Source organism: Talpa europaea (assembly GCF_964194135.1).
Source record: "Talpa europaea genome assembly, chromosome: 3".
NCBI classification, from domain to species: domain Eukaryota; kingdom Metazoa; phylum Chordata; class Mammalia; order Eulipotyphla; family Talpidae; genus Talpa; species Talpa europaea.
The window spans coordinates 50,458,360-50,484,097 of record NC_140069.1 but is presented as its reverse complement, the minus strand read 5'-3'; the positions used below and the strand labels follow the sequence as shown (position 1 = coordinate 50,484,097).

Below are 25,738 nucleotides of genomic sequence, written 5' to 3'. Positions count from 1 at the left end.
TAGTTAAATATCAGTTGACAGAAGATGATTTACACATAAGGTGATCAGATGCGTACCAAGAATACTATTTGTGAACTGAAACAATTCCTCTTCCATGACATAAAAAGGGCATCTTATCAGCACACTTGCTTTTTATGGTAAAAATGTGATTGTTAGAGGAAAAATGAGCTTGATTCCATTTTAAACTCTTGCTGTGCAACTAATAAAATACAAAATATTTTCATGTTTTATTTTATTTATTTTTGCAATTTTCTTATAATCAATAGCCTTTAAGACAACTTTTTATATGAAGATTAAGCAGCATACTGTCAATAGGAAAGAAATTTCTGTATTTCATTACTCTATTACCTACTATCATATTTGGGAGGCAGTGGGGCATGGGTGGTTGTTAACTGACTCACTTTCACAAGTTTTCAAGGATAAAAATATCACCTATTGAATTTATACTGAGTATAAATTTTTCTGAGTATACAGTTTTTCAAAAACTTATATTTCAGCCATGACAAATTCTATATCTGTTCTGAGAAGTAAAGACAAGGTCCAGTGGCTATCGCATGAACTCCCACAGCTTCATGGTCAAATGTGACTTTATTGGTGTTAGTGCTAAGATATTGGTCAACTCTGAACTCAGCATTTTCACCATAAAAATCAACTTTTTAAGGTCATAGGAAGGATGAACTGAGATCACATAGATGTAAGAGCTAAAAATGGTAGTGACTTAATTTTTTTTTTATTTATTTATACAAGAACTGGAGTACAGTCAGAGGCGCGGGAGGGTGAAATAATTCACCAGAGACAGAGCAGGAAACAGAACAGGCAGACGGACCAAAGACACTGCTGAGGGGAGCAGCGGGCGAGGCAGCAGAGGTCTGCCGCGCCATGTGGGTTTCTCCCTGGCCAGCTGGGAATCGAACCCATGCTCTAGAGGCTGCAGACAGCTTCACAGCACTGCACTCAACCCGCTGTGCCACCAGGGAGGCCCTACTTAACTTGTTTAAAGGTACTCTAGATTGTCCTGATTTCTTGAATTGAAATGGTCCAACAGAGTACACATTCAATCTGTCACCAAGTCTTTACACTGTGCCTGCTGGCCAGCACACTCTCTACTAGAACTGGAACACATCTGTGATGAGGTTCAGGCTTTTTCCTTCAGGGGTTTCCAGTCTTTGCAGAGATCATGAAATGGATGCATAATTTGGACAGTGTAGGTTGTATTCTGTGAGGGTACCAGGAAGAATCACAAAGGCAAGAGTGCCTGTTTTTGTTCTTGTTTTAAAATTCTCTTTCATTCTCTCTTTAACTGAGTTGCTTAGTTTTGTTCATATTTGTGAACAAATGGATTAGTTTTGTTGTTGTTTTCCTATTTTTTTTTTTTAGACTAACCTTATGTGTTATTTCCCGAGCTAAACTCATCAAGAAAGTAAGATAGGCCAGCTCTTTTATGAAACTGAAGTCAAGCCAGGCTTCTTAGTCAGCAGCTGACTTGGCTGGAACTATCAGACCAGAATATCCTCTGCAAATGAGTGATATATGAACATATTTATGTTAGTTCTGAGAAATCAGGGAGTATAGCATCATTACTAAGACCTATCTATCTTTAATTGAGCTTTTCAAGTCTGCTAACTGTATTCCAAATTCAGGAAGAAAGAGTTATACAGGATAGTGGCAGCTTGCTGTCAGCATGGGAATCTGGAATCTTTCAGACTACTTCTTTTCACCCCATTCAGAGATAATGTAGAACATGCAAATTTTTCTTGGGCTTACTTTCTTTTATTGTTCTTTAAGGTTTACCCATTTAAGTAGTGGTTTACATTTGATAGGTAGACTTCCTTACCAAATGGTCATAACTTACCTCAAAGAAGTGATGTTGTTCTAAACTGAACAGTAAAGTCTATCAGACTTATGTTTACTTTTCCTCTGTACTTAGTAACATTAACACAGCAGTGAACTTGCTGTCAGTCTACATAATAATGAGAAAATAAAAATTGAATTTTTTTTTTGTTTTAACTATTTGATTTTCCAAGAAGAGTCTGAGTTTTCAAAGGGAGCATTATTTAAAAATTTCTGTATAGACATTTAATACACACATTCATATAAATGCAATCCACACTCATCTAAGCCATTCTAACCAAATATTTACATATGAATGACAAAACCCACATGTTTATCCGTTATATAAACATCCATTTTACTTAAATATGGAAAAATTATCAATATATCAACCTAATTTAAAGTTAACAGTTACTAATTTTCTAAGAAGATATTTCATATTTATTCACAAAAATAACTGTAGAAGACCTAGACTTTTTTTCCTTTGTGTGAAAGGAGTGAAAATTTAAAAAAATAAGAAAAATTACCATATAAAGACCATTTTCCTTTCCTTTATTCAGCAACACAGTCAAAAAGCAAGCCTAACTACTGATGTCTTTTCTACCTAATTTTGTCCTGAATTAAGTGCAACAGGGCTATCATTGTGGGTAATAAAAGTCAGTCTAATTATATTCTCTCAATAACAAGAGTCCTCAGTCTGGATGCCCACCTTTGGATTTTAGTAATAAGTCAAGTTTCTAAGAGAAGGGAATTTAACAGAAGAAATGTAGTATTAGAAGGATCTAAGTTTCTTAATGAGAAACTCTTTTTATAGCCTACTAGCTGATCTTGCTCTCAAGATTTCAGGCAAGAGCTCATTCTTGATACTTCTTGACTTACCCATATTTCATTACTGTGCTAGAACAATGCCTTCTCATTTAGAGAGAAAATCTATCTCCATGAAACATTCATCTGTATACTCTAATTTTTCTCTTATAAACAAGAAGGAACTCCAATTTCCTCTCCATTTCTTAAATCTATTAGTTAAAAATCTCAATCACTCAAGTCTTTTGTCCTAATGAAAATAGAACAACTTCTTTAATCACTGTTATATGATTTTTCTGGATCTCTCTTTTAGTCACCTCTTTCTGCAACACACCAAGCCTAAGCACAATGCTCTAATCTGATCAGCAATATGCATCTCAAATATTAATAACCTAGAGACATTTATTGCTTTCATTAGTGATGCGTGTTAATGAGGTACCATTTTTAGTAGATTCGACTGTACTAATGATGCACACTAAATATTAGTTATCTAAAGTTTCCCTCTTTTTTTTAAATGAGCTTCTGATTATGCTTCTATAGTTCCATATATATGTGTTATATAAGCATAGATGAACATTTCATAATTAATTTCAGTGGGCTTTTATTTTTTTTAAAAATTTATTCTGCATTGTTTTATCTCATCTGCTGTAGAAACTCTTTCTCCTCTACAAAAGTAGCCCACAGTTGCCTCCTTTACCTCCTTGGCCGGGCCATACTCAATCTGATTGCATGTGGCACCTAGTCCTGAGCCTAGTGCTTGGCCAAATGAGTGATTAAAAAGTCTCCCAATATTCTAAGGCAAAACTCTGTGTGGCAGGCGCCTTGATTAGCTTGATTTGTGTTGTCTCCATGCTTCAAAGGGAATTCTATAAGAATAAAGAGAGCCATTTTCCAGGATATCTGTGATCTTTTGAAATATTGAAGTTGCCTTCTCATGACTCGACTTTATTAAATCGATATGTTTAACTAACTGGCAGTGACCATAAGATGAGTTGCATATAACATCTAATCTGCAATATTGCTATGAGTTCGAGACAGGACTAAATAGTTTGGCTCTGAAGTTCATTGTCAGAAGTATCCAGGATTTCAAGTGTTTATCTCAATTAACATTGAGAATGCATAAAATTAGGCTACACATGTTATAAAAATTATTTCTTCTATGGAAATTTCTGGCTTTTAGAGTCCCAGACCTGGCAGGAAATATTTGGCTCCTCTGTTTCTGATCCTGTTTTCACAAAATACAAACACATGCAAAAACATTGTAATAAACCTCAATGTTCGGTCCTGTTCAGTAAGACTTCAAAAGATGTTTGCTTTGAACTTGGTTCTAAAGATGGGAATACCTTCATGAGAATGGAAGATATCTTCTTACTCTGTATGATGTGGTTTCGTCCTTTTCAGGGCCCCAAAGTAAGCTTTGTATTGTAAGGCACATTAAATTCACTTTTAGACTAAGAATTAGCATAGAAGTTTCTTCCTGTAGAACATCTTGGGAGCTCTAGTCCCCAAAGGGGTAAGGATTTTTAGACCACAAAGGAAAAACTATACTGAATCAAAGAATCTTGAAACATCATCATGAACTCCATACTCTGTACCCTATTTAAGATTTAATGAACCATTCTAATTGAGGTTGGTAAGGTTGTCAAGTGTTGGGTGATCTATATAAACTCTATATGATTTTGCAAATGTGAGATGAGGCTGAAGAGGCCTAGTATACCCTGTGGTTAGCAGAGTGCAATTTTAAGGATACCGTCTGTAAAAAGATTCCTCAACATCCTTTCCTACTTTGTTTCCTTTTTAAATTTTATTTAACTTCCCTGCCAATGACACTGCAAAACACTCTGCCTGTCCTAGAGAGACATTTGCCTTTGATCTCCCAGACCATTTTAGTTGATGGGACTGAAAGCCCCTTAAAAAAAATTAAATTCTCAGCCTTTTAAATTTTTTTTGTATGCTATCTACTCAATTTCTTTTTGATTTTATTTTTATCCTTTATAAATGGTAAGTATAGTAATACTTTTTAATTTCATTAAAGTAAGACTTTGGAATTTTTATTTTTCGGTAACTTTTTTTTTTTAATTGAGGTAACTTGGTTTATAACCCTATGTATGATTTAGAGGAATAGGCCCACACTATTCAGATATATGTTACCATTCCACACCCACCACCATAGCATTCAGTGCTCCACCATAGAACACTGGGTCCTCTCTATCCACTACCCATCCCCTTTCTAGCCTCTAGTAGCCTCAATTCTTTAGTCATGTTTTAGGGTTTGTTTCCATTTAGTTTTAGCTGTTCCTTTGTTTTGTTTCACTATATTTCACATATAAGTGAAATCACCTAGTATTTGTCTTTCTCTAATCCCCTCTAGTTTCATCCATGTTGGCACAAATGACAAGATTTCATCTCTTTTTATAGTGAGACATATTCCACTGTGCATATATGCCACATGTTAACCTGCTCTGCAGTCCTTCGGTATTTAGATTGTTTCCACCCCTTGGTTATTGCTGTAGGTGTTGCAGTGAACATAGGAGTATATATATTGGAAGGGGTCTTTTTGATAATTTCATTGGCTCTCATTCCTTTATTGTTATTCTTATATTCTATCTTTAGTTTTATTTTCATGTGTTCACTTATGTTTTGGGACCAGTATCCAATTCAAAACGAGCATAGGGGTTAATTCTTTTAAAGTCTTTTTCTCATTAATATTTGGACTGTATTTTCTCTTGATCCTAATTAATTCTATAGATTCTAAATATGACTTCTCCCTATTTCATACTACTAGAATCACCCTTATCCTGTCATATCTGAAATATTCAAGACTTTTACACAAATCTTTGTCTTTTTATGTTTCTAACCACATCTACTGTCTTTCGATAATTCAGCACCTTAAATGTCAGATTTGCACCTTTTATAATATTCCTCATTTATTCAATAAATTATTTTGGAATGGCTCTTAAATGTCAAGCTATATGCTAAGTACTATCAAAGGTAAAGTGATAGATGTGTCTATTGTCAATGACCATAACTGGTATCCTTAAATAGGCTCAAGCCAGTGCCCCTCCACATGGGATGAGGAGTCCCTGTAATCAAGGGCTCATTATCTACCAGGAGCCTCACAACATACTAGATACAAAGATCCTGGACTCAGGCCTCCCCTGGTGGCGCAGTCGTTGAGCGTTGGGCTGTGAAGCTGCCCATATCCTCTGCAGCGCTGGTTCAATCCCTGGCTGCCAGCGAGGGTCCCACATGGCATGCAGACCTCTCCTGCCACACCTGCTGCTCCCCTCAGCAGTGTATTTCGTCAGTCTGGCTGTTCTGTTCCCCACTCTGGCTCTGGTGAATTCTCTCACCCTCCTGCGCTTCTGACTGTACCCAGTGCTTATATAAATAAATAAATAAATCTTAAAACAACAACAACAACAACAACAACAAAAAAGATCCTGGACTCTCCTGCCTATATGACCCGAAGCCTGCTTCCTATACTGGCATTGATCTCTTCCCAATGTTTGCTCTTTCCTAGACTCTAAAACTTAGTCTGAGCAGGGTAAGAAGGGACTGTTTGGAAAGGGTACAAATGAGGGTGGAGATGAAGGCAGGGGTATACACTTGTGCTCGTTAAACTCCTTTTGATACATTGTGGAGTGGGAAGAAAGAGTAACTAGGATACAGGGTTGGGTTTAACCTTCCTTCCCGCGCTCCTTTTTTCTTTTTCTTTTTTTTATTATAAATTTTATTTTTATATTCCCCATACAGTTGTGACCCCCTTATTTTGACCCCAATCCTTCCCCTCCCCACCCCCCAAACCCCATAGAGTGTCGCTGGTTCATAGTTGTTTGTTGATTTTGATATTTACTTTCTTATAGTTATTCTTTTTCCTGGTCCCTTATTTAAGTTTTCTAGATTCCTGCTATGAGTGAGACCATCCGGTATTTTTATTTTTCTTTCTGGCTTATTTCACTGAGCATGATCCCTTCCAGCGCCATCCATGTTGCTGCAAATTGTATGTGTTTATCTTTTTTGAATGCTGAGTAATATTCCATGATGTATATGTACCACATCTTTTTTTTTAAGATTTATTTATTTATTTATTTATACAAGCACTGGGTACAGTCAGAAGCGCGGGAGGGTGAGAGAATTCACCAGAGCCAGAGCAGGGAGCAGAACAGGCAGAGTGACAAAGTACACTGCTGAGGGGAGCAGCGAGCAGCAGGAGAGGTCTGCACGCCATGTGGGACCCTCCTCCGGAGGCCGGGGAGCAGCCAGGGATTGAACCGGCGCTGCAGAGTCTGCGGGCAGCTTCCCAACCCAGTGCTCAACCGCTGCGCCAGTGGGGAAGCCCCTATGTACCACATCTTCTTGATCCAGTCATCTATTTTTGGGCATTTGGGTTGTTTCCAAAGCTTAGCTATTGTAAACAGTGCTGCTATAAACATAGGGGTGCAGGTGCTCTTTGGAATTGATGTTTCTGTGTCCCTTGGATAAATACCTAGGAGTGGAATTGCTGGATCATATGGAAGCTCTATGTTTAGTAGGTCCAGAAATCTCCACACAGCTCTCCATAGTGGTTGGACCAGTTTGCACTCCCACCAACAGTGCAGGAGAGTTCCTTTTTCTCCACAACCTCGCCAACATATGTTGTTGCTAGTTTTTTTTAATGTGTGCCATTCTTACTGGTTTAGGATGGTATCTCATGGTAGTTTTGATTTGTGTTTCCCTGATTACAAGTGATGTTGAACATTTTTTCATATGCCTGTTGGGCATTTGCATTTCCTCTTCAGAGAAGTTTCTTTTTAGCTCTTCTGCCCATTTTTTGACTGGATTATTTTCTTTGTTTTTGTTGAGTCTCATCAGCTCTTTGTAGATTTTTGTGATCAGTCCTTTATCATTGGTGTTGTGTGCAAAAATGTTCTCCCAGTCGGTGGGGTTTCTCTGTTTTTGTTATTGTCCCTTTTGCTGTGCAGAAGCTTTTTAATTTGATGTAGTCCCAGCTGTTTATCTTTGCCTTCACTATCACTGCTTGGGTGATGTGTCTGTAAAGATGTCTTTGATGTGCTTATCATGTAGTGTTTTGCCTATATTTCCTTCTATGTATTTTATGGTTTCAGGTCTTATGTCTAGTTCTTTAATCCATTTTGAGTTGGTTTTTGTGTATGGTATGAGGTAGTACTCATGCTTCATTCTTTTGCATGTAGTGACCCAGTTTTCCCAGCACCATTTATTGAACAAACTTTCTTTGCTCCAATGCATATTCTTTGCTCCTTTGTCAAAGATTAGTTGACCATAAATCTGTGGGTTTATTTCTGGATTTTCTATTCGATTCCATTGGTCTGTATGTCTGTTCTTGTTCCAATACCATGCAGTTTTGATGATTATGGCTTTGTAGTATAGTTTGAAGTCTGGGTGTGTGATGCCTCCATTCCCTTCTTTTTTTTTTTTTTTTCAGAAGAGCTCATGCTCCCTTTTTCTGTCATGTTATAGTGCAGAATTAGAAGTAATATAAGAATTCTTAATTTAAACTAGTCTGTCAGGGCCTCCCCGGTGGCGCAGCGGTTGAGCGCTGGGTTGCGAAACTGCGCGCGGCCTCTGCGGCGCCGGTTCGATCCCCGGCTGCTCCCCGGCCACCGGAGGAGGGTCCCACATGGCGTGCAGACCTCTCCTGCCGCCCGCTGCTCCCCTCAGCAATGTACTTCGGTCCTTCTGCCTGCTCTGCTCCCCGCTCTGGCTCTGGTGAATTCTCTCACCCTCCCGCACTTCTGACTGTACCCAGTGCATGTATAAACAAAACAAACAAACAAAACCAGCAAAACAAATAAATAAAGCATGCCTCTATAAAAAGAAAAAAAAAAGAAGTTTAAATAAACTAGTCTGTCAAATCTGATTAAAAATTAGAATATATTTTATTGGCAATGTCAGCCTCTGTTAGATCTCTTTCTTCAGGTTCTTCAAATGTTAAGGTGGGTCTGTGAGCCTTACAATATATAAAGGGGCAGTCACTGTGACCAGTTATCTAATTGTGTGGAGTGTGGAAACACATGGTAGGGCAGGGTGGTGCAATGAAAACAGGAATTCTGGGAACAAGTGACTTCTGAGTGCAGACTTGCTAAGAGTAGAATCTTACAGGGTGAAATTGAGAAGAGAGGATAGAATGCAGAAAGCAATGAATTGAGGAGGAAAGAAAAGACAGAAAGGAGTAAAGGCTAGAGAGAGACAAAGAGACAGATACCATGAATGTTGGGGGACCTGAATGTTTTTCTGTATTCCTGAGTGCTGACAGATGTCTTGAAATGAAGAAGAGATGCTCAGGAACAAAGTCTTGTTAAGGCTGCTGACCCACTCCCTTTTCTCAAAAATTAACTTCCTGTGACTTGTGTTATTTGATTCTTTCTGATTTTTATGTCCCAAGCTTTTTGAAGTCTCTTTTATCTCACCATCACTCAACCTTCCATTTACCTTTAGATTTAGTGCTGAAGACTTATTTGTTTATAAAGTCATTCAATAATTACCTGTCATTTATAGTGTAAAATAATTTTGATAAAAGCAACACAAAAATAAGAATAGGAAAATTAAAAAGTAGCCCCTGATTTTCCCATAATCATATCACTTCCCAGCAATATTCTTTTTTTTTTAAAGATTTATTTATTTATTTATACAAGCACTGGGTACAGTCAGAAGTGCGGAAGAGTGAAAGAATTCACCAGAGACAGAGTGGAGAGCAGAACAGGCAGACTGGCAAAGTACACTGCTGAGGGGAGCAGTGGGTGGCAGGAGAGGTCTACATGCCATGTGGGACCCTCGCCCAGCGGCCAGGGATCGAACTGGCGCTGAAGAGGCTGCGGGCAGCTTCGCAGTCCAGCGCTCAACCACTGCACCACCAGGGGAGGCCCCCCAGCAATATTGTTAAAGAATTAAGCATATCCCTAATTTTCTTACCTTACATAGTATAATGTTGATATTCCCTGTCTTTCGTTCAGTAAAAACCTCTTAATACTAATAATAATTTTTATTATCTTGATTCAGAATGGTGACATCCAGGTTTTAATATTGTCTTCTAAGCTTTATAGATATTATTTCATTTAATCTTCAAAATAAGCGATGCAGTTCATGATATTACAGATGTGTGTAGATGAAGAAATTGAGACCCAGGGAAGTTATATAACCTGTTCAATGTACATGAGCATAAGTGGCAGGGATGTAAACCCATATTTATTTGACTCCAAAATCTATACTTAAATTTGTCTAGAAGAGCACCACATTTTTCCACCTTCTAACAGAACATAGAATCAAAACTGCCTCATAATCTAGTTAATAGTCCATATTAAGTCCATATTAAGCAGAAGAAAATAGTACATGAAGAACAAAGAGGTGAGTTTGGACACACTGATAGCAATTGTCTTTTCAAATTTTCCTCGAATATAGATAAAGCTTCAGAGTTAGTAATTGTGATACTTGAAAGAGGCTCTTTATTATTCTTTCAAGTCTTTCATATATTTGGAGGTCACCTCTTTTTCTTGGATAATTGATTGTGCTTCTACACATTTCCTCTAATTCTCCTTCTGACACTTGGTTTGTTTATGGCATCAGTAGCCAAAGCTGTGAAAGGCCTGATAATGTTAAATCATGCATTTTTGCTTATTTGGTTTGAACCTTAATTATGCAGATAGTCTTTTGTTTGGACTACTTGTGGAATCAGTTAAAAAAGAAAATATTAGCGCCTTTCAAGTAAATGAGTTAAGGATTAAAAATACATGTTTGAATTTAAAAGTGCTTCTGCATTACATTGCCTACATTTATTTATATTTACAAGTAAATGGATAAGAATTGTTCTTACATAGTTTAAATTACTCTGTAGCCCTTTGATGTGTATTAAATAATGCAAAGGTGTCTTAATTCTGAAAATGGTCTTTTTGTTGTTGCATTTAAAGGTCAGAGACATATGTTTAAAGAAGTAAGCAAAATTATTTGTGTCTACACATCTGGTCGAGAAATGTTTCCCTAAATGTAGAGAAATGCCTGGTATTGTTACTTATTTTTGAAAAAAGTCAATCTTTTTTTCTAAAATTAAGAAAACATGGGCTGAGAATAGGAGAGACTTTAAAGCCTTGGTATTTCATGAGCACTGGGTATCAGTTTTCTTTATGCTCTCATCTGAGTCACAGTTCTGGAAGTTGATCACCTTAGCCATTTAGTCATTTTGGAAAGACACAGGTTAATTTAAGTTTATATTATACACTGTATATTGATTTACATTAAGAAACTGATAGTCACATTTCACTGATCTTAGAGAATTTGTGCCAGTACATCTTATTTTTTTTTTTTTGAGATTTATTTATTTATGCATACAACAGCCAGGGTACAGGCCAGAGGTGTGGGGTGTGAGAGGATTCACCAGAGACAGAATGGGGAACAGAACAGGCAGACTGACTGAAATATACTGCTGACAGGAGCAGTGGGTGAGTCAGGAGAGGTATGCTGCACCATGTGGGTATCTCCCTGGCTGGGGATCAAACTCGTGCTGCAGTGGCTGCGGATAGCTTCATAGGTTGCATCTTAATCCCTTGTGCCACCAAGAAGGCTCAATATCTTATTTTTTTTTTAATGTTTAATGGAAGATAATTTAAAGGCTTAATTATTCCATGTGGTAAAAATCAACATTGCTGATGAAATTTTGTGAAGATTAGTTTTCAATTAAATAGGATAATAAGCATGAATGCCTATTGTCTTATTTATCTACTTTCCTATGTAAATAACCAATTGTCTTCTTACATAGACCAAAAGATTTGGATCAGTGATCATGAAGATCTAACTAACAATAAATAGAGCATCCTAACATTTCATTCTGATGTTTTAAGTTTCATTTGAACCTTATAATTATATATATATATCCTATAAAAATAGCTACCTGCTTATTTTTAAATGATTTTTTAACCACAAAATAAAACTCAACTATAGAAAGTCGCCTGAGTAAAATGTGTGGCACACTTACTTGCTGGGGAACACTACTCAGGTCAAGAAATAGAATTTTTCTGAAAACTGAGAAGGCCCTCAGGGTGCCTGTCACAAATATTTGCAGTCCCTGCCTCTCTCCACAAATAAGAACCATTCTAACTTTTATAATAATCAAAATCTTGAATTTTATTTTTTTTATTTTTTTTTTAAGATTTATTTATTTATCTATACAAGCACTGGGTACAGTCAGAAGCGCGGGAGGGTGAGAGAATTCACCAGAGCCAGAGCGGGGAACAGAGCAGGCAGAAGGAGCGAAGTACACTGCTGAGGGGAGCAGCGGGTGGCAGGAGAGGTCTGTGTGCCATGCGGGACCCTCCTCCGGTGGCTGGGGAGCAGCCGGGGATCCAACCTGCGCTGCAGAGGCTGTGGGTAGCTTCGCAACCCAGCGCTCAATCGCTGCGCCACCGGGGAGGCCCAAAACCTTGAATTTTAAAAGTGGCTTATCATCCAAATATGCATCCCTTGTTCCTATTAATCTTGCCAACTTTTAAATTCAGGTGCGTCTTTAAGTTTTTTTAATCTATAGAGTCTTCTCATATTACTTGAATTTTCTTACAAGGTATCTGATAAAGAATTAAAAATATTTGACCTGCAGTTTTCCAGAGTCTGGATTTTGCTGACTTGATATTCTTGGTGGAATTCAGTGTCCTCTCTATTTTTCTGAAAATTATTCAGAAACTGGATAGAGTTCCTTTTTGGCATGACTAGAAGACACACACAATATCTGCATATTTCTCAGTTTTTCACCTTAATAATCATTAATGCTTAAAGCCAGTATCTGTTTATTCATTGGTGGTTGCAAAGTTGTAATATTCTAGTTCTATTACTTGTTTTGTATTTCTTACTTGGAATATTTTTTGTTAAGAAATGCTTTCCCTCATTTACTATTTGGTTTGCTAGTAGTAAAGTTCTCATAATAAAAGCAGTAGCAGTATACTTACTTGATTTCTCTTATTTCTTAGTTTTCAAGATATGAATAATTACTATCTGAAGATAATCAATTATTTCTTTAAACTTGTTTGATAGGCTTCAACCCATAGAAATCATTAACACTGCTGAAGCACAAATTGTCCCATCTTTGGTTCATGAGAACTTCAAGTTTGGTTTTGGATCATTTCTTCAAGTCCCTGGTAGTCTTCAGATCATTTCAGTGCTATTGGGCAGTACAAGATGTTTAAATCACATTTACATATACTACCCCAAACACAGAATCAGCTATTTTTCAAAAGTCTTATTTCAGGGCCTCCCCTGGTGGCGCAGCAGTTGAGCGCTGGGCTGTGAAGCTGCCCGCAGCCTCTGCAGCGCCTGTTTGATCCCCGGCCAGCAGCGAGGGTCCCATATGGTACAACAGACCTCTCCTGCCGCGCCCTCTGCTCCCCTCAACAGTGTATTTCATCACTCTGCCTGTTCTGTTCCCTGCTCTGGCTCTGGTGAATTCTCTCACCCTCCTGCTCTTCTGACTATATCCAGTGCTTTTATAAATAAATAAATAAATCTTAAAAAAAAAAAGTCTATTTCAAGCCCACATGCTGGACACCAGGGATGTTCATTACTACTGGCTTCATCATTATTTTTAGTACTTGTGAGGGAACAGTTCACATTGTAAGAGTATTATTTCAATTCCAATTGCAGAATATCAAAACTTTAATTTGACCTCTTTTCTTCTTATATCTTCATCTTCTTTTCCCCATTCCATCAATTCTTGGTCTCAATGATAATAATGACATTAAAACATGAATATTCTTAATAGTTCATTTGTTTTATTCCATGTATCAAGCAACAGCCTCAGCATTAAGTCACCAACCTATGTACCAATATTGAGTACCTAAAAGCCAAAAAAGCACAGGTGTGCCCCTTACTTTTCCCCAGTTTTTAATAGTTATACAGAATCTACACAGTCATTATATAGTCAGAACATAATTTATTGATTCCTTTTCAACTGTTATGTGATATTAACACAGGTAATGCTATAGGTAATGCTCACCAGCAGTTCTTAGGTGTGAGTGTGTTGGTTTTCTGAAACTCATTCTTCACTGCTGGACTCACATTTGTTTCATTCAATATCTTAAATATGTTGTTTTATTTTTCTAGTTGCAGGAATCAAGGCTTTTAAAATCTGATTATAATCTAAATATTTTCCCCATTATAAGTCCTGCTGTCTGCTTTTTTAAGTTGCTCAAAGGCCTTTTTTCCTTTTCTTTAAATTATATTTGTTATAACATATGTTATGAGAGACATTCTGGCTTACTGTTGTCAGGTGTGTAGTTTAATAGGCATTTTATTATTTTAGGGCAGTTTTCTTGCAGTATAGATTTTGGTACTATTTCATTCCCTTACTTTTGCTTTTCTTTGTAGGATCTTCCTTTAACCATATATTTCATCTTCTCTGAAAATACTCTATATGGAAGTGCAAATCTATATGTATTTTGTTTAAGAGATGAATAAAAATACTGTTTGAAACAAGAGAAACAAGATATAGTGAAAAGTGGTAGTGGATTCAGGAAAGTATGGCTTTTGTCATGGCTCTGTCTCTAGAATGTTCCATCTCACTGAGAATGCTTTCCTTAAATGGAAAATAACTAGGTAAGCGAAAAGAGCCTTTGTCTCTTGAAACCATGCTCCCATGTCATCTGTAAGGCAGTAATCTTGTCAGACTTTCTTTTTTCTTTTCTCTGAGTTATATTTTATAATTCACATTTAAATTTTTTTATCTCAACTGTGGTTATATTAAGATTTATGATAAGTGAAACCACATTTCAGGAAATACCTTTTCTTCTTGTTTTTTTTTTTCTTTAAGGCATAGTTTCCATGTATTCTGCCCTTTCCTGCCTTCACACGCCCCTGTCTGCCTTCCTGTATCCCCTTTCTTTTCTTTGTTTTTCAAGGGAAATGGCATTGGAGTATTTTTGATTCATTTCCAGGTGATTACCAAAATATCATGTTGTTAGATTGGCTTCATATTTAAAATGCCAATTTTTTTAAAATTAAGAAAAGGATGACTGAAGTTGATAGCTTTGAGCTTTGGAAGGGATTTTATTTCATTAGTGCCCCCAGTGGGAGGAGGAGGTAAGGTCAGCATTTCATTGGTCCCATGTTGGAGATGGGGAACCTGAGACAGACATACTGAACCTTGATTGGGGCCATCTCTTTTGACTTTAAAAATCAATGATCCTGATGTCTTGTTATTGGCTTTGCCCAGCTGGTCCTCAGTCACATTTATAAATCTCTGCCAAGTGTTCCTTTTGTCTGTGTTTTCCTCCTAGGGTTTTTTACTTCATGCTGCTCTGATTCATCAGTGCCATCTATGTCAGTGGTTAATTAATGGCAGTTGCAGCCAAAGTGCAATCTGTGTAGCCTTTGAAACAAGAGGTTTTGTGTGAGTGTGGAGATCTATGGTGTGATATTGGAAAGAACCTGGCACTGTCGAAAGAAGCAAGCCTATCAAGAAGTCCCATAGTGCTCATGATGCTTTAGTTATATGTGATAACCAAGAAAAATCTCAGTCATCTCCAGTTCTTAGCATAAGACTGCAAATGTCCAGACAAATTGGGAAAACCATTGGGCTTTAGCTTCATGGAAGCAAACTACCCTCTTAAGTGAGCACCCACAGACTGCTGTATGACATTGCACTCTCGGCCCTCAAATGTTCAAATGCAGGTCATGCAGGACTCAGATGCTGGATCCTCCAGAAAGCAGATCTGTAATTCCAAGCAATTTGCCACTTCATCCTTGTACTCTTACCACACCAGGCAAAAAGGAAGGGATTATTAACCTGGAAAAAACTAATTCTGTGATACAAACAACCAAATTATAAGAGCCTACAGCATTCTTTCTAGACTCTTATCCACATACTGGAAGAGTATCATGACTGTCTTCTATAACTATAAAAAACAATTTATCTGAAGTAAGTTTTAAATCCTTCCCTATATGCCTTGAGTTAAATTCCTCAGAGTTTGGGAATTTATTTGGATTTGATTTTTCCTAGGAGTTTATGCTTTATGTAAATATAACTATACTATCTCATTCACCATTCTTAGAAGCATTTGGAAATATTCACACTATAGCAACTATAGCATGTTAATATTTTTTTTTTTTTTTTTGCTGGTGGAAAGAGTGATTTGGGGAAAATGTTACCCCATCTGTGATTTCAAAGTTTTCAGTAATACCAGTACTTTATTCCTAGCTTAATTTCTGTTTTGAAGTTTGCATATTTTTCAAAAAAAAAAAAACTCAAAGTGTCTGAGTATATATCCTGATTCTTTTAAAACTTTATTTCTGCATTTTAAAATTTTAATTTCAGGAAGATAGGAGAGCCTGAGAATTTATTTTAGTTCCAGCAATGCTTTGCCTAGCTCCTTGACTTTAAACATTTTGTTTTGCTCCTCCTTCTGATTGCAATTTCTTAATGTATCCAGTTGACTTAAGACATCTTAACATTCAAGTTGTAGTGAAAAAATCAATCAAGTGAAATAAGATATGTGATGGTCTTTGAAAAGTTACAAAATGAGGGCCCTTGAAAAGTTAGAAACAGAACATAAATTTTAGGCACACTTATTTAGTTATCTTTTAAACACGTGTCCTATCATTTCATGATATCCCAGAATTTATTTCCAAATCTCTTTCATTATGTAGTGTAACAATATAACTTATCCAAATTGACAAGTTGTTTGACAGTTTTGTTTAGATGATTTTGGGATATTTGCTTAATGTGCTGTTATAAGTTTTACTAATTTTAATCTCAGTAATTACTAGTTGTTAATGAAGTCCTAGTAAAAAGAAAAAAATAATGGAGGATTTCTATTAACTTACAAGTAATATAAATAAAAGCTGTTAGAAACTTTTGGAAGTGAGCAGGTTAATGAAGCTGTACTCTTTCCATAAGGTATTTTTAATTCCATGTGTTAGATTTGAAGAATATATAATTAGTGGCTTTTTCTTAATCTAATTTTGGGGACATAGTTATAAAATTAATAACATTTTATACTAGTTTTATAGCTTTCTGTACAAAGAATTAAGTTATTATTTACTCTAGTGACCCAAAATCCACTTAAAAGATATATTGTTGCCTTGAAAAAGTTACAACCTTTAGATTAAGAAATTGCCAAACTGATGAATGATGCCCCATGCATCAACTCAGATGGTGGGAGAATAGTAAATGGTAAATAGTGTTGCTCCCAAGGCTCATTGCTTTCCCTCACTCATCTTTTATTCTTTTTCTCTCTCTCCTGACTTTTTCAACTTCTCTTCCTTTTTGCCTCTAGGGAGAAGCCTCCAGTGGAGGACAGTCATTGAAAAACTACATGGAAGAAGTGAGTTTTAAGGTGGCCTCATGACATAGTCTGAAATCAGTCTGCCTATAGGATGAAATACTACTTGGGCTTTCTTCACCGCCTATAGGGTTTCTGGTCTGTTCCTGTTCACTGCTTGTGCCCATAAAAAGAAGATCATAAGAGATATGTGATCACAATTGTTTTTTGTTCCTCATTTGTAGGAAGATACTGTATATCAATTCAGTCATCCTGAAAATGGAGGCAAAGTTGCATAACTTAGTGTGATCATATATTTTCACTCACAAACATTGTTGATATTAATAATTGAGCAACACATATAAACATGCACAATAAAAAAGACAATCACTGCTCTTTTGAAAAGAACAGTCTATACCCTACTGCATTCATTTATGCAACAGTATTCATCAATGATGTCATCTGTACAAGCCATTAAGCAAAATGTTATAATTTCCAACGTGCTGTCAATTAAAATATATCATAGATTTTTGTTAAAAACCACTTAGATTCCTGGGTTTATTTTGGAACTATCCAAGGGTGCTCTGTGTCACAGGCTGTGTCTTTGGGCTGTCTGCAAACTATATTTGGAAACTCTCAGATAAACCAGTGTACAGAATCCATAAAACTTGGTTTGAAGCCAAACCACACTGGTCACTGAGTTAGCCATCTGAATCTGTTGCAGGTGAAGAGAACTGGAAAAACAGTTTGGTGATGATGTCATAGAAGTACCAAATATTTGGTTTGAATATTGCTTCTCAGCAAGTCAGAATGTTTCTCTAGATATTTTATTCATGCATGTCTGAATCCATTCAAAAATGTATTTTGAATAGCCAACTGAATGTGCTTATATATTCCACACATTATTCAGAACTATTCATACTGAAATTCACTGTTGCTTCAAAATATCACTTGTAGAAGTCCAAGTACGTAGCATTCCTTTTAGTCTCTGTATGTCTAGTTTGCACGCTTGTTTGGAGGTAGTTGTAGTTTTGCCAAAGACACATGGAGAATGGGTAACAAAATGAAAGAAGGCGTAAAAAAGGTGGAAAGAAAGGAATTAACTAGATAGATTTTTCTGAGTTTGGACTTAAAAAAATCAAAATACATGGAGAAAAAAATGGAGGGTTGAAGCACCAACCTAAATTTCAGTTTAATTAAATTGAGGCAGCACTTACATAGAACACATTAAAACAAATAATGTTGCCTAAGGAGAAGCAGACAATGATAGAATTTCCTGTAGGAATTTCTGGTTGCTGAAGTTCTAGGCTTAGCATTACCTAGAATGCTAAGTTGTAGGACTGAGGTTATGAGCCACCTCACAAGAAGCATTTCTAATTCCTCTTTAATCTGTCCTATATCTGTGTAGTTGTGTAGGGAGAGAAACATGAGATGAGGGTACAGACATGGACAGTAGATAGATGATAGAAATTTTATTCTTGTTCTAATTTTATAGTTCTTTTCCAAGGAAAGTTATTTTACCATGAAGGTGCATCAAAATGTGCTATTGGGCACATTTGAAAATGCTTAATGTGGACAAGAAGTTAGAGAATTTGTGCTTTTTCATTGGAGGTGTAGGCACAGCATTGCTCCTCAGTGTGGTCCTATAAATAGCAACGGTGCTTTACCTGGGATCTTAAAAGAAATGCAATATCCTGGGAATCAAAATCTGCATTCTAACAAGATTCCTATGTGGTTCATAAACATCCTAAAGTTTAAGAACCACACCCTAAAGTGTTCTTTCAATGTTATTTCTGCAGAGTAACTGTTCTATCATAGAAACGCCCCAGTTTTGTATGTGTTTCAAGTTTTGTATGTGTTTAAGAACCACACCCTAAAGTGTTCTTTCAATGTTATTTCTGCAGAGTAACTGTTCTATCATAGAAACGCCCCAGTTTTGTATGTGTTTCAAGTTGTATGCATTTTTCTATACTGAAGAATAATATTTTTGGTAGATTCAGGTATAAATCTCTTTAGTTTATGAGATTTGTTATTAACTTTCAGTTTGAATTTACAAGTATGTCTGGGCTTCCCAAGATAAGCCTTGTCTCGCTTAGAGGTTCAGTATCACATGGTATTAGTTAATATTTAGATTTTAGCTCTTTAAACCAATAAATTATTATCCTTTATAATAAGGATGATCTTAGTTAGCAAACTATTCACTTATTAATAGTTGGTTTCTTTTTGCAACACTAATCCATTTGGGCTGAGGAAACATTTAAATTCTTCTCAAACAAGAATATGTTAAGAATATGAGATATAAAATGATAGCTTTGTTCTTTCTCACTTATGTTCTTATTTTACGTCTTCATGTTAGTAGAATCACTAAACTATAAGAATCAGTATTTATAAATGTTAGAAACATTTGAGCTAGCAATCATTTGTTTTTATTTATTATACAGTAAAACTCAAACCAGTGTTTACATTTTAATATACTTAACATTTCTGCTAATATTTGAACAGTTCTTTACAGATCAAAGTCTTTATTTTTTTATTTAGTTTTTATTTAAGCAGAATAAAAACCACATGACATTAGACCTAAATCCTGTTTAGAGCTAAGTCAAAACTAAAGAGACAATATGGTCTCTTTTAAAAATAAAGTTGACATTAAATTTCCATATAATAATTATATTTTGCATAAATTTTAGCATTTGAATCATAATGTTAACATGCATTCAAAACATGTATAGAATTTCAAACAACTTCTCAAAATTAAGCATTTCCAAAGCTTGGTTGTCACACCATTTGTAGAAAAGCAAATCCATTTAAAATATATCACTTCCTAGATGAGTAATTGGAAAGCAGTATAGTGAAAGTTTGAACTTCCCAAGATTTCAGATAGACCTTCCTAACATGTCTAGAACAGATCTTCCCAAGACATCGCCCTTTGACATATGGATTATTTCAAAGTTCAGGGGAAACTTTTACCACTCCCTTAACTACTTAGAAGAATGAAAATTGGGGATATTACTCAGATTTAGGGTTATCACCAGAATAATCTCTCAATCAGAGAAACCTATCTCTATGCCAGAACAAATGTGTAATTACAGAGCATCTGACCCTTTCGTGATGTGAGTCCTTTTCCTCTCTGCTTAAGCCCCAGACCTCTGTCCCATTCATTAGCTCAGAATAAAAAAAAAAAAACAAAACTAGTTTTCATCCCATCATCTTTAGAATTTACATCTGTGTATGTTCTCCATATGCATGCATTTAAATTTATTCCTCTTATACCTGATGTTAATTTGATTGCTGGAAGAGTCCAAGAATAACCCCAGAGAGGCAATTTTACACTCATTAAAAATTCACTAATTGGAGAAATGTATTAATATAAATATATATTTATCAGATAAGTTATGTCAGCTTAAGTGGTTGAGAAGCTATAAAGAACTAAAGACTGAAGTAAATGTTTTAATTTTTTTTTAAGGAGTAGTTTAGAGCAGTTACTCACAACTTCAGAAAGTTAGCTGGTGAAGGCCAGAGGCAGAAATATAAAAGTGTGAATTAACTAAAGGTGTCAAGTGGCAGCTTCAAAAAATTTCTATGGGTGTCAGACAGGATACGAAATTTGTTAAGCAGGCAGGCCTTTTTCAAATCTGTTGAGATTGGTTTTGCCAACTGTGCCATCTAAACTGGAGAGGGGATCAACTCTACACAACAAAATATCTTGGAATCACTACTCATATCAGTTATGGTCTGTTTGGTTTCCTCTCGTGTTGTGGTCTGTGATTGCTAGAGTAATGAACTTCCAACTATCAGTATTTCTGAAGGAGAGTGTCTAGTGATATTATTCCAGAATACTGAGATCATTCACTTTTTACCATATGCTAAGATTTGCTTTTTAATTTGAAACAGCTATGACTCAGTATCATCATTTTAATTCACTTAGGAAAATAGGAACTAAGGATTTTTTTCAAGAAATGCTACTTGGTCATTGATAATCATTAAGCATTGAAATATGTTGTTAAAGAAAGATATATTTTTTAATGTTTTAATCATTGTTCTTATACATTTATAAAATGAACACATGTAGAATATTTGTTTACTTCATTAATTAATGAGGGAACCAGCAATATGTTATAATCAGTTAAAGGAGAATTCCAAACCTCACATATAGAGTCAAATAAGCAATAATGAAGTATGACTAGAAGCACAATTTGTGAAACTGATAAAAATCCATGGGATAGGCATTCAAATAGATGCAGTTTGCATTTACATGGATAAGAATGATTTGAACTACTATCCATGTCTATACATTTCATAGGTATAAGATAGCTCAAAGTCAGTGAAAGACCCTTGGACTACAAGGAATCAGATAAATGGAAGGACATGCTAGAAAAACAACTTCTTCATTGACTACACCCAATAATCTTTAATCCATTTCAAAGTCTTCAACAATTTTATTCTGCAATTTCTTGGAGAGAAAATTCACCAAATGGAGTGAGTTAAGAAATAAAATGGGATACCATCCCAGTTGTAGTGTGGTATAACAAATTTGTCAGATAAATTTATTTTATCACCTCACATTTATTTTGCAATATTTTTTGCAACCCATCATATTTTTCTAACTTCATTATTACACCCTCTCTTTTCTTTCCCAAATCCTATTAGTTCAAACTTAAAGCTTCCCAAACTTATTATATCCCTCCTCTCAGGTTTTAATTATCCTTTTATAGTTCCTCCCTAAAAATGTGCTGCTGAAGTATAATTTACTAAAAAAAAATTATGAATTTCAGCCTGACAATGCAAGGCATTTCATTAGTGAAGTGTAATTTTGGTTTGCTTTATATGCAGTATGATTCAGGAGTTTTTATTATATAGGAATTTTATGGTGATGGAATTAAAATGAAAGTGACAAATCTTTTTTAAACATGGCAACTGATGTTTTGTGCATTATTTTTATTCTTAATCCAAGGGAAGGAAAAAGTTAGCTGCCTGAGTATTTAGGTAGCCAATGGTGAAAATTTGAGCAAGGGAGCATTTATTTCTGTAAATAGTCTGAACCTCCATGGCCACATATGACATAAATCACTGATTGATTACATTTAGAGAATCCAAAAATAAGCTATCCTTGTGGAATAACAATATTGCTAAAGTTTATAAAGCACTTACTCTGTTAGCAGATAAAATATGTTGATAGATGACTAGGAACTGGATGCCTTTCATTATTTCCCACCACTCCTAGTCCCTGGACATTTGCGTACTGATGGTGGAAGTGTTTTAAAGGAATGACATTTCTTCTAAAAGCAATCCAAAGAGCTTGCTCTTGGGAATATCAAGATTTGTACAATGCTTGGACACAGTTTAATATTTCTGTAGAACTTTTTTTTTAATAAGTTGGCAAAGAGAAACATGTCAGTTCTTGTTTTTAAAAATGTTCAGAATTTTAGCTCCTTGACCCCATCAAATAGAATTACAAGTAGCCTGATAGACTGTGCTTTGGACGTGCGTAGTACTTCCTGTTGGCAAAGCAACATTGGCAAAGCAAACAGGTGCATTATATTACTAGCTTTCTTCAAGCGAAAACCAAAGTAAAACATTTAAATAATGCATTACTAATAATATTTGTACTATGTGATTCCAATAACTCAACATTTTAAAGTTTATCTCAAATTGCACATTTTTCCAAGCTAATATTCTGTTGTTTGTACTTTATATAACTTGTAATAAATAAGAAAATAGTTGAATGCTGCTTATCTATTTTGGAAGAAAGCCATTAATTCAGAAACCAATCAGTGGTATTGCTTAATATTCTGAACTATTTATTATGGGGCAAAGTAACACATTTGACTTGTTAGTCATATATTTCCTTATGACAACAGATTTTAGTGTTTGGGCCCAAAACCCAAGTACTCAAAACTACTTTTTTTTTTTTTAAAGATTTATTTATTTATTTATACAAGCACTGGGTACAGTCAGAAGCGCGGGAGGGTGAGAGAATTCACCAGAGCCAGAGCAGGGAGCAGAACAGGCAGGACTGAAGTACACTGCTGAGGGGAGCAGCGGGCGGCAGGAGAGGTCTGTGAGCCATGTGGGACCCTCGCCGGTGGCCGGGGATCGAACTGGTGCTGCCGAGTCTGCGGGCAGCTTCACAGCCCAGCGCTCAACCGCTGCACCACCAGGGAGACCCTCAAAACTACTTTTTAATTAAAAACTTGTTTCTTTGTCACTTTAAACTTTTCCATTTTAAATGAAGAGATTTAGTCATTAAGGTGACTAAAAAACCAAAGGTTTTTTAAAAAACCAAAAAAAAACCAAAAGGTCATTTTTCATATTCTTAAAAAACCAAAAGGTCATTTTTCATATTCTTCTGTAAACATCAGAGACAATGTTCTATTTTTGAAAAGCTGCAAGGATTTGATTTCCTTCCTTCTTTGTAACATGAAATTTTAGTTCTGTTATCCTTTGAATCTAAGTTTTTTTTTTTTTTTCACATTTATACTGCTGCTTTAGTATTGGCCTGAAAAACCACATCCAATAATTGATAAAGCTGAAAAAAGACTCAAATCTTAAAAAACTGACATATGTAAATTGTGTATTCTATGATTGATTTCCTTTAATTGCACTAACTTTCTCTACAAAAGTCCATTGAGTACCTCTCACATTCTACCGACTATGAAAAAAATCTAGATCTAGAATTTACCGCTTGTAAAATACTAGAGAGCATCTAAATTAGTACCTTCACTACCTACTTTCTGAGAAAAAGTGACCTGCCCTAGATTAAACGACATAGAATCTGTGACTCCTCACCCTGGGGTGAAAGATTTTTCATTGCAAAGCCCGTCTCTTCTATGCTTATATGATGGGAACTTAAGTTTTAATCCAATTGACAGATTGTTTTCAAGAGTTGCTAGTGCTAAAAGTATTGTGCCTTTTTTTTTTTTGGTCTTTTATTTAAAGATTTATTTATTTATGCATACAAAAACTGGGTTATAGGCCAGAGGTGCGAGGGGTGAGAGGATTCACCAGAGACAGAGTAGGGAGTAGAACAGACAGGCTGACTGAAATACACTGCTGAGGGGAGCAGTGGGCAAGTTAGGAGATATTTATCTATTTATCTATAGATAAATTTTTTATCTATAGATAAATATCTATAAATAAAGATATTTATTTCATACTTTAGGTAACCAACTGTTTATTTGAGAAAATTGTTCTAGTTTTTGTCACAGATTTTTCAGTGACATCTTTATCCTTTTGATATACCTCATGCTGTGCCATGTGGTCTCTTCCCTGGCCTGGGATGGAACTTGTGCTGCAGTGGCTGCGTATAGCTTCATAGTACTGCGTCTTAACTCCTTGCACCACCAGGGAGGCCCCTAAAAGTATTGTACTTTTATTTTAAAGAAGAAGTAATTATTTTAAATTTAATTTTGCTTATTTCAATTTTAAAATAAATCTTTTAATAATAGAATGGTTTTAGATTTATTTACAGAATTATTGCAAAGATAGTACAGAGATTTATATTCTTTTCATGGGTTTCAACTATTTTCAGTACCTTATACTGGTATGGTACATTTGTCACAGTTAGTAGACCAATATTAATAGATTTTTTGTAACCCATACCTTATTCAAGTTTTCTCAGTTTTTCCCTTATGCCTGGTTTTGGTCCAAATATTCCATCTATGATACCATATTGTATTAGTGGTTATTATTTCATTAGTATTTTCTTGATTGGGATCATTTTTCAGACTTTCCTTGTGTTTAATGACCTTAACAATTTTGTACAGGTCATATATTTTGTTGCTTGTCTCTTGTTTGAGATTTGTATGATTTTTCACGGTCAGATTGGGATAATGTGTTTTTAGGATGAAAACAAAAGGTAAAATTCCATTTTCATTCTGTGGAAGAAAATAAGCAGAAATAAGCTGGGTAGGGCACAGAAAAAAAAAGAAAACTACACAGGCGAGAGTCAACTGGTATCAATAAATACAGAGTAGTTTGTCTGTGAAGAAACCTCTAGGCTGCCCTGAAGACCCTGCACACCAATATTCCAAATCTCCACACTACGCTGCAGAGATCTCCACTAGAAAGAGAAACAATAATGGAATGTTTGACCAGACACACATTTCCACAAAAGACATCCTTAAGATAAAGATTTTATGAGCTACTTCTTGCATTTCTCACACATAGATTACATCTGACTATAAAAATAAAGATCTCCTACATGTATAAAGTATACCTCCCTACCTCTTATCTTTACATAAGAATGTTAGAAAGTTACAGGTACCTGCTGAAATACTTTGTTGTAGAATATTAATGGACTTCTTCCATTGTACACAGCCTGCTTTTCAGCTTGGGATATAAGCAGCAACTGTATCTCAGGCAAGGCTCAGCAAACTAGTCCTTATTCTGTCTCCAAAAATAAAGCTCATTTGTTAACCTCTAGTCCTCACAGAAGTGATTATTTCAGTCAACAATCCTTTCAAGAACATATACAGTTGATATGAATTATCATTACAACTGTAACCAATCACCTGGCTCTAGGTAGTATTTGTCAGATCTCTCCACTGTGATATTGCTTATTTTGCCTTTCCTTACATATTTATTGGGGCTTTTGGAAGAAATTTACTATGTACAGCCCATATTTAAGGAGTAGGAAGTCATTATCCACTTCCTCACTGGCAGAGTATTTACATATATTATTTGATATCATTGTTTATGGCCTATTTGTCTTGTCTCATTGATTTATTCATTACTAATATTATTTATCAGAATGGGTTCATAGATATTTATTTCATACTTTAGGTAACCAACTATTTATTTGAGAAAATTGTTACAGTTTTTGTCATGGGGATTTTTAGTGACAAATTTAT

At 35.6% G+C, this 25,738-nt stretch overlaps 1 protein-coding gene across 1 annotated transcript in view; it reads left to right on the top strand.

Annotated features, from left to right (window-relative positions):
- LOC311168025 (uncharacterized protein C8orf34 homolog) overlaps positions 1-25,738 on the top strand; it is a gene marked incomplete at both ends in the record, with an annotated part of 338,634 nt that overhangs the window by 288,342 nt on the left and 24,554 nt on the right. Inside the window, 1 exon segment of the mRNA XM_084229301.1 lies at positions 16,905-16,952. Coding sequence (XP_084085427.1) covers positions 16,905-16,952 — 48 coding nt within the window.